Here is a 9946-nt window from a genome sequence, read left to right as displayed (position 1 = left end):
GCTATAATTAATCACGAGAGCCCAACCTCCATCAATAAATATATCCTGCACCAAAACACACGCACAGATGATGAACTGCTCAAACGAACAGATTGATTTTCCTGTAGATTAATTAAGTAATTATTAGTCTACCTTGTTTTCAATGGTCTCTAATGAAGAGTGGCCCCACCACCTTGATTGACTGTCCTTTTGAAAAGGTTTCGTTAAATGATTGCTGAACAGCCTGGTCATCACTCATACATTTTATTATCCTTTTTTAAATCACAATTTTTTCAAGCTTGGCATGATAAAATCTCTCTGATGAGATTTAAAGACATGACATGACAATTAACACATTTTGATTGCGGTTCCAAAAACACAAACATTTTTTGGAAAAGCTTGTCATTAAACGTGATGAGTAAAATCTCTCGAAAACCTGCACCCACCCAAGACTATAAACCAGTCTCTCGCCACTGCCAAACAGTTCCAAATTTTGTAGTGTGACAATATAATTCTTTATATTCCAACATCCATGTGTACAGAACAGCATCTCAGAACAGGGGCAGCTTTACAGACTGAGAGAGAGAAGAAAAAAACAAAAATATAAAGCACCACCACACATAGTACAGAGTTGAGAAGTAATACACAGCAGAGTTGACAAAACAGCATTGCTCTTAAACCATTAGTACACGGTTTGTGCTTTCTTTTCTCCTGCCACTCTTATATTTACAGAATACAGAAATTAGATTTGAGGTTTAAAATCCTGGGAGGTCGAATAAAATGTAAAATAAAAAGAGTCTTTAAAAATAATAAAAATAAGATAAAAAAACAAAACAAAAACATTTGCACGCTTACCTCATTGTTAGGTTTTCCAAGACCAAAATGGTTCTGTTTATGTTCGGTTTAAGTAAAGTGCACAGCACACACACTGGTGTAACAGCAGGAAGATAGAGTTACATTATAATCCCACCCCTTTAAACAGCAGCCAAGCTGGGAGGAGGCAGAGGAATAATGCTAACGGTAAATACAGTGCAGTGTTCCATGTCACGTTAGGCACTAGTGAATGACTCAACACCAGTTACACAAGGACCTGATGGGGCTCCATCCAGACCTGAGTCAAAAAATAACACGAAATGCTTTAATCCTTTAAACACAAAATTTCCTGCAGGTTACTTGCCTTTTTTTCCTAGAAACATCTATTTTCACCCAATATTCAGAACAAATTCTTATTTCGTATGACTGTGCGCTTTTGGTTAGTGACACGCCCCTATTGAAAATTCTCGCTGACCTTACGGGAGAATTTTCACATTTCACCAGCATGTCACCAAGCGTTGGTGTGGGGGTGCGGTTCTCACTGGAGACAGCGCTGGCGTCTCCAGGGGTTCATGAGCGTGCCGTCTATGCCCATGGGCAGGTTGGCTGAGTGGTCCGGCGGCTGGCCCTTGCGGGCGCGGTGCAGGCGTGGGCTGAGTGCCAGGTTGGTGAGGTCCACCAGCTCGCGCCGGTGGGACAGCAGCGCCACCATGTGGTCCAGCTTCGTGCGGATGGTGGTGTAATGGTACTGCCGCTCCTTGGTCAGCTTGTGGAAGCAGTCCCGCAGGTTACCGTCAGGGGGCGGCGGCTGCCGGACGGGCAGGCGTGGCTGGGTGTTAGGGGCGCAGCCAGCGTCGCTCCGGGCAACGGCACCAGGGGAAGGGAAGGGCAGACGAGGGCGTTTGGGCGGTGCTTCCGGGTCAGTCTGCATGCAGTGGTCGGCCGTGTGAGTGCAGGTCTGCGTGGAGGTGTGGCAGGAGGGGGGGGCCGGGACATCCAACACAGGAGGCTCCTCCCCCTCCATGAGCGTGTCCATGGGCATGGCAGCAGGGATCCCATCAACCAGCACCTCCCTCATGTGCTCCTGCTCCATCCAGTCCTCGCCGAGGGTGGAGGAGTCCGACAGAGCGCTGCTCTTCCGGCTGCGCCCCTCAGTCCCGCTGCTGTGCACCTGCACCCGGTTGGGGGTGCTGGTCAGCCTGCTGAGCTCGGGCTGCAGCTCCAGGGGAATGGGGGGCGGAGCCGCGGCAGGCGGTTTGAGGAGGAGGTGCTCGTAGATGCCGCTGTTCCGGGCGCTTCCGTGGCTCGCCCGTGCGCTGATGGGCAGCGACTGGGCGTAGAGAATGCGGAATTCCTCGTCAAAGTGCTCCGTGACCTGACCCGACAGCTCGATCAGATTACTGCTGTTCAGCTTACCGTCTGTCCAGTTAAACCTAAAGGCAGGAGTGATACGGCATGGGCACATGGTTTTTAAATGTAGTTTTTTTCCCCCAATAGTTCTTTTTATATTCTGTGTTTATAAGAACATAAGGATACATAATTATGAGAACAGGCCATTCAGCCCCTCGAGGCTCATAATTTACCTAAAGACAGGAGAGTTTGCTGCTAAATAAATGTCATGTATTGAACATAATGTATATATAGTAAGTTACCATTTTCTGGTATGTTTGGTGATGCACCTCAACCCATTCCCAAACCCACCAGGGGGTCTTTACCCTCAATTTTGGAAACCTACAGGTTAAATCCCATCATTCCACATTATCCAAACTGAAACCTCACCTAATGGGCAGCACTTTGTGGTTGAATAGCCAGGAAGCTGTCCTGTGTGCTGCACACATTTTGCAGTTGTAAATTCTGCTTCAAAGCATTAAAGTCATTATTGTGCGTACCTGTATGAGCCTGTGGCCACCCGGTTTCCGTCAATGAGCATGAACCGCTCATGCACCTTCCCCGTGATCCTGGCTCCGGAGCGTAAGAAGTAGGTGGCCCCAGTTATGGAGCGCACCCGCATTTGCTGCAGTAGAGTAATTCAGCATTAAAACACAGGTTCATTGCCACATAAAAGCAGCACCAGGCACACTTCAGCCCAGCTCTAGCAGAAAGCGACAGACGCATACACAAATACACTACGTGGTCACCGAAGAAACAACATTTCATCTAAAATTATGAGCATTAATATGGAGTTGGTCCACCTATTGCAGCCATAACAACTTCTTCTGGGGAAGCTTTATACTAGATGTTGGTGCATTGCTGCAGGGATTTCTTTCCATTTGGTCAGAAGAGGATTAGTGAGGTCGGGCACTGATTGGGCAATTTGGCGATTAGCCCTGGCTCGCAGTTGGCTTTCCAATGAATCCCAAAGGTTTTGGATGGGGTTGAGGTCAGGGCTCTGTGCAGGCCAGTCACGTTTTTCCACACCGTTCTCAACATAGCCATTTATATATGGACCACACTGTGTGCTTGGGGGCATTGTCATGCTAAAATAGGAAAGGGCCTTCCCCAAACTGTTGAGGAAGCACAGGATCATCTAGAATGTGACTGTATGCTGTAGCATTAAGATGTGCCTTCACTGGAACTAAGGGCATAGCCCAAACCACAAAAAACAGACCCAGACCAAGGGGTGTCTACATAGTTTGGGTCATATAGTGTAATCCTTAACTGGCTAACTTCAAAAAAAGGACTAACCCAAAGAACTGAGCACTCAGGCACATGAATGAGGCAAGACAATCATTCACTCTCTCTCCCTCTAAGGACTCCTTTCATACAGGTTTTCACAAGTCTTAACTTTAGAAATGGAAAGAGGAAACAGCCTACATACTACTCCCATAGATTCACTTCTTTGCTAACTCGGACAGCGTTTCCCTCCCCATCTTGGTGAAGATAACTGCAGGCTGATGCATAGGTTGACCCACATTTCAGCACAAAATAAAAGGAATGAGGTGTGCTGAAGAGTTGCATGCAGGCAGGATCTCTTTGCACTTTTGCTTCCTATCACTGAGCTCGCATGTAGCCCAAGCCCTGCATCTACAGATGTGCAGATGTGTAGGCGACTGTTCCACATTTGCTTGGGATACAGTAGATCAACACTGGCAGTGTGAAAAGTTATCATGAAATGCTAGCAGCCACGTGGTCAGTCCGGTATCTGTGTCCACGTGACTGCCACTGAATACCTGAATAAAGCACCCAAGCTGAATTTCTGCAGTAAGGAGGCCACCCATGAAGGTAGAGTGTGTGAAATTGAAGCCGTGTAAGTCAGCTTTGATGCATTGGTGGATGTAGGTGAGTACAGTTCAGTGTGAAGATGAGCACAGGTGGATGTAGGTGAGTACAGTTCAGTGTGAAGATGAGCACAGGTGGATGTAGGTGAGTACAGGAGGGCACAGATGAGTAAAGGCGAGTCTGCTCATACCCGCATTTCATCCAGGTGCAGATTGAGGTTCTGGCACATCTGCAGGAAGGAGGGGACACAGGATTGGTCTAGCAGGATGTACACGGGAACCCTGCGCTGGGTACAGGCCTCCCGCAAGTCCCTGAAGATGTCCAGGTCTGTGAGGGAGTCTGTCACCACGGCGATCACCTGCAAACATTTCCCAGGTAGCCTGTCAACTACAGAGCTTTTATGTAGTTGTAGTCCTGTGTGGTTTCAGCCATCAGGGCCTGAATTCAAACAGATCTATGATATTCAAGTGCGTAGCACACACAGGTGTAAAAACAGAGTTACATTGCAACCCTACACCATTAAAGGGAAATTCCACTGTAGTATGAACTTTTACTTGCAGAAGAGTAGCTTTTCTGTTGATTAACAAGAGTTCTCAGCCAGCTCTCTATCTGTAGTTAGTGCAGAGATTTAGCCCCAAACTACCAAGCATGCTCCAGGTACCTGCTTTACTAAAGACTACAACAGCCAGGCACTAACAGTCCATGGTGGGTGTCAGACAACGTTTACCAGTCACAGGTTACCACTCCTACTGAATACAAACAGAGAGGGTAACATCACTTGCTACCAAGCTAGCCACTAAAGAAAGAAAATCTAACTAGGTTTGTGTGTTCAGTTTCAGTTTACTTTACCGCCTTAAGTTCTACTGAAAAGAAAATACCGCTGCAGTGGGGCAAACTGCATGGGTTTAATACGATTAACTGATTTATGCAGATGACCCAGTGAGCACAAGCCCTAATATAAATGGAATCTAGACGTCTAGAGGGGTGTAAATCTAGGTTGAGAGATGTTTTAACATGCTTTGATGCCCTGAGGTCTAGTTGTGCCAAAGGCCAAGACCAAGACCTATGGGGAAGCTGCCTTCAGTGTTTATGGTCCTTGTCTTTGGAACAGTGCGCCAGAAGATCTGAGGACATCAATTCATTGACATTTAAATGAAATCTTTAAAGTTATCCTACGTAGGATTTTGCCTTTCCGTGTAGACTCCGTGTTTGTAAACCCCACTCACACCTCCTTAGTCCTCAACCCCACCCACACCTCCATTGAAGACACACCCTCAAGTGCTTCAAGCAAAATGTCAAGCAAAAAGGTGAGGTGGTCAGAGCTATTCACAATACCATTTTTAGCAACATGAATGATTCCATATAGATGGTAACAGTAATTATGCAGTGTTATAGCGACCCTTACACTGAGTGCACCCCTTAGCGCGTAGGACCATCCTATGGTAGCCTAGCTACTCAGTGGGCCGGTGCAGCTATTTTCTGTTTTTCCTTGTTTGGTATTTAGCTATTCTATACCCTTTTTCACGAAGCAGGATTGCCTGCTTACGAGTTAGATGGATAACTGCACTGACTAAAACTCGGAACCCTCGCAAAACTTGAACACGAAATGAAAAATAGAGCTGTTCTGGGTTTTACTCCACTCAGTTATCCAGCTACCCCGGCAATCCTGCTTCATGACAATGAAATCAGATGCAAGTACAGTCCCATCTCTGCTTCCACCGTGATGAATCACACCATATTTTATAGTTCAGGTGAATTACAGCCTCTGATTGGGATGGCTATATTTGAGAAATGAAGAGCGTGTTGGCGCGAGTTCGTGGATACATTTTCTGTTGCTGGGGGCTTTATTTTTATTTTCTTTTTTTCCTAAAACACGTTCTTGCCATTCCTGAGGTTAGCCTTTGCAGCACCGCAGCTCTGGCAGTGAGGGCTTTGTACCGTAATTGAGTTACGTTTTATTTTTTATACAGCACATGAATGTCAGCAGTTATCGAATGGGCTCACTTCACTGACCGTCGACCCCCTCTCCCCCCGAATCCCCTGTACTGAGAGGCAGTTGAGCGAACTCCAGCTCAGCGGTTCGTCACTCGACTACTTGCAGATACTTGTGCGTGATCACAAGCAAAACATTTCACCCTCAGGGAGTTTTATCTACATTGAGTTGGAATTTACTTTTGGGCAATGGGGCGTGTTTTTCTGTAGGAAACAACAAGATTGACGTATTCAGCTGACTCATCTACGAAAATTCTATCAAGGGCAGGACTCGTGTGGCCGCATACTGTAGCTACATTTAAACTTTGTACATTGCCTTTTTCAAATAGGGATATATAGCTTCCTGGTGCTTTTCAAATTATATATATATATATATATATATATATATATATATATATATATATATATATATATATTGTTTTAACATATCTCTTCGATTAGGTCATAGTTTTTTGCATGCAATCAGGGTAAGTAGCCTACGCTGCTCGAGCGTTGCAACGTGTCCAAACTGTGAACCTAAGCCAGACTTCCTCACCATCACGTTACACCAAGTGATCTCTGTTGTGGTCAAATGAGACAACGATTCGTCTTCATATCATTATCGGAAATAGCAAATAGTAGCCTACGGTGATATGATATAGCTACATATGTTGAGTTGTGGATAGATTTTTAGATTTGTGCAATGCCTGCTCACGCGCACACACACAAACAATATTCACATTTTAATTCTAAACAGATAAATCGGCTACCATAAATTGGCAAATAAATTCGCTTATTTAGAAGGCAAAATAAAAATTAACATAATTCAGTCCATTTCATCTCTTACCTCTTTTGCACTTTTGATCATTCTTCTCGCAGCTTCCTTGCAGCTGTAAATGCACTCGCCGTAGCTAGGCTGAAAGTGGGCAACAACCCTGGTGACTCCTCGGTAAGAACCTGCGGTGAACGCCGGCCATCCTATTTCCAGAAGCGGCGGCTCAACGTCCGACACCTCGGGGAAGTAAGTGACGGAGGAGCAATCCATCGAGCTAGTCATGGATTGTTCCAACCCGGTGTCCTCCCCCAACAGAGACACGCATCGTGGCACCACCGCAGCGATACTGATGCGTTGAATTTCCTCGTCGGAGAGAAAATTGGGTATCCTCTCCTTTTTTAAGAAATCTAAGTAAGCGTTTACCCCACCTGCGACCAGCTCCTCCAAAGCAAGCCGGTGCCGTTCGTTGTACAGCTCCTGAATGTTAATGTCACCTCGCATAAAGGCCCTTAACCCTGGCGAATCATCCAAGCACTGCGATAAAGCCATTGCACTGCACCGGTAAACGCGTCCCTCACGCCACAAGAATATCCTGTTTTATGAATTCTGACACAGGAAAAATGCAGCTAACTAAAGCATTTGTATTTTGCGTCCCATTCAGCACCGTCACACGGGTAGTCCGTATTGGCTGACATAAAACTGACAGGATGAATCTGCCACGCCTGCGACCGCCCCGTCCGCACACCGGCGAATCTTATTGGGCCACAGTTTGAATTTGGATGCAAACAAACCAGGGCTCCTCCTTTAGTTTGCCGAATATCGGTGGGTTTGCCTTACCTGAAATAACTCGTTGTATTTTCAGTTTAACGTATAATACTCAGGTAAGGCGTTATATGACGCAATACTGTTTTCAAATATTTCATTATTGTTCTTTATTTCCCTGTCATGGCTAGACTACATCGTTGTTTGCGCTTTTCCTCCGACGAGCTAATATGCAATTTATCAGCGTGAACAAGTTTAAACTGTAAATCTGCATATATTGCAGATACATGGGTGGGAACAGTGAAGTTAGCCATTTTTTCTACATACTTAAGGCGTTCAGATTTGAGATCAAATGATAGATATGACCAAAAAAAGTACAAACAGGTTTAGTTGCTTCGTGTTCACGAGTATATGTTGTACTATTTCTTTTTTTACAGAAACAGCCGTTTTTGTGTTACGTTACTACACAAAAGTGAGTTAAAATTTAGTCTAAATGTTAGTTGCATAGCCCTTAAATGCAATAACTGCATCTTGTCAATGACCCATTGACAAATTGTTTGGTATCTTCTTTGGAAATGATTTTCCAGGTCTTCACTGCAGTCCCTTGCAGTTGACCCTTAGGAGGGTTTCTGTCTTGGGTCTGCTCTTCAGCAAGTGAAATGCAGGTTCAATTGGACTTAAATCAGGTGACTGACATAGCCATTCCAATACTTTCCACTTTTTCCCATTGATGCTTTTGTTGCATAGGCAGTGCATTTGGGGTTAATGTCTTGCCGCTGGGGGCAGCACTGGCCCATGACATTGTAAGAATTTCTCTATGTATAGCCAGACAAAATCTGTTCACTTCTGAATTCATCCTACTACAGCCATCCTCAATAAAGATGACTGAGCCTGTTCCTGAAGCAGCCATACATGCCCAAGCCATGACACTACATTCTCCATATTTCACAGATGAGGGAGGGTTTTTTGGATCACAGGCTGTTCCTTCCATTCTCCACACTTCCATCTTTCCTTCACTTTGGTAAAGGTTTATTTTGGTCTCATAAATAATACATCTCATAATATAATTTTGTTCCAGAGCTCCTTTAGCAAAAAATACAAATCTGGCCTTTCTATCCTTGCTGCTGATGAGGTTTGCAACTTAAAATCATTTGAAGAAATGGGAACTTAGTCATAGAAAGTCAATGTACCTAATTGTATGATATTGTATGTACTTGTATGACATTTGGAAATGCATTCAACCTTAGAACTGTGCATTTGCAATACAGAGCTCTATTATGTTAAACTGTAGTAATGTAATTGAAACATTTTGTTGGTTTACCAAGCTCTGTATAGTCTGCTTCAAGGTGTTATAAAATGTTGAAGGCTGAAAATTTAATTGAGGCAAAAAGATTTAACATGAAATTGATGGCAACGTGGTCACAATCTCAAATATTGGTCAATACATTAGAGAAGCTAAAGGAAAGGATAAGCAATTTAAAGGGGCAGTTCACCCAAAATATGTATATACATACACAAACACAGTTGCAAGAAACATTGTGAACTAGTATACATCCAGGAACTTTTCACATACTCAAAATGAACATTACACAGAAATACGACACTCATTTTACATCACAATTAAAATAAAACGGGTTGCCTCAGCAAGGTCTTTTGAGATTGCTGGCGCCGCAAGGCTAGCCTGTGAAGCAACCAAAAGCGATGGAGAGCATAGCAGGATAACCAATCAGATTAAAGATCTGCCATGCAAATTGTCCCCCATTCCAATTTTGTTTTCCCATTCCATAGTTCTGTCAAGGAGGACTCATTATTGCAGTCTTGAGATTTCCAATATATACAATTTAAATACATTTAAAAACAGTATCAGAAATAGAAAACCGATTGTGGAACAAGGGAGCAGTGGCAACTACTGTGACACTGGAAAATAGCATCCATCTGGGAGTTCATAAAAATATTCTTTCACCACCAAAAATTTGTATTCGGTCATAGCAAGATGAAGCCAACAGTAGCCTGAAGGTAGGCCAATACAGCTGGGAAAAACCACTGCTCACTGAATAGCAAAATAATTGTGTAATTATACCACGTCATTCTATCACTATCTGCAACTAAATATGGAATATACAATCCTACTTTTAGTTTTACACAAAGATGTTCCCTTCAAGATTCTGTGGTCATGTGTTAAACCAGTGGTGTCAAACTCGTGCCATGGAGGGCCGTGTGGATGCAGGTTTTCATTCCAGCCTCAGATCTTGATTATATAATTAGTTAAATTATTTGCTGAATTAGGGATGCAGGTTTGTGCACAACGGTGACCCGACCTCTATGGTGACCCGCATTGTCTAAATAATTCTTATTCTGTGCAGTTAAACACATATGGCTGAATGAGTAATTGGACTCAATTAAGGCAGCATTAATTGGTTGGAATGA

At 44.1% G+C, this 9946-nt stretch overlaps 1 protein-coding gene across 1 annotated transcript; it reads right to left on the bottom strand.

Moving 5' to 3' along the window:
- Positions 1-227: 227 nt before the first annotated feature.
- fam83d (family with sequence similarity 83 member D) lies at positions 228-9767 on the bottom strand. The gene is made up of 4 exons (XM_035386705.1): positions 6830-9767; positions 4202-4369; positions 2682-2806; positions 228-2225 (listed from the first exon to the last, which is right to left on the bottom strand). Exons 1-4 carry the CDS (start codon positions 7304-7306, stop codon positions 1331-1333), a joined length of 1665 nt encoding a protein of 554 aa, XP_035242596.1. The 5' UTR covers positions 7307-9767; the 3' UTR covers positions 228-1330.
- Positions 9768-9946: the final 179 nt, after the last annotated feature.

This window comes from Anguilla anguilla, chromosome 13 (assembly GCF_013347855.1).
Source record: "Anguilla anguilla isolate fAngAng1 chromosome 13, fAngAng1.pri, whole genome shotgun sequence".
Classification (NCBI taxonomy): domain Eukaryota; kingdom Metazoa; phylum Chordata; class Actinopteri; order Anguilliformes; family Anguillidae; genus Anguilla; species Anguilla anguilla.
Note: the sequence above shows the minus strand (reverse complement) of the source record. Positions and strands in the feature narration are given on the sequence as shown.

Coding starts and splice junctions, on each gene's coding strand:
- fam83d (XM_035386705.1), bottom strand. CDS start 7,306: ATGGCTTTATCGCAGTGCTTGGATGATTCGCCAGGGTTAAGGGCCTTT. Junction 4,370..6,829: donor TGATCAAAAGTGCAAAAGAG/GTAAGAGATGAA, acceptor AAATGTTTGCAG/GTGATCGCCGTGGTGACAGA. Junction 2,807..4,201: donor TGCACCTGGATGAAATGCGG/GTATGAGCAGAC, acceptor ACTCTACTGCAG/CAAATGCGGGTGCGCTCCAT.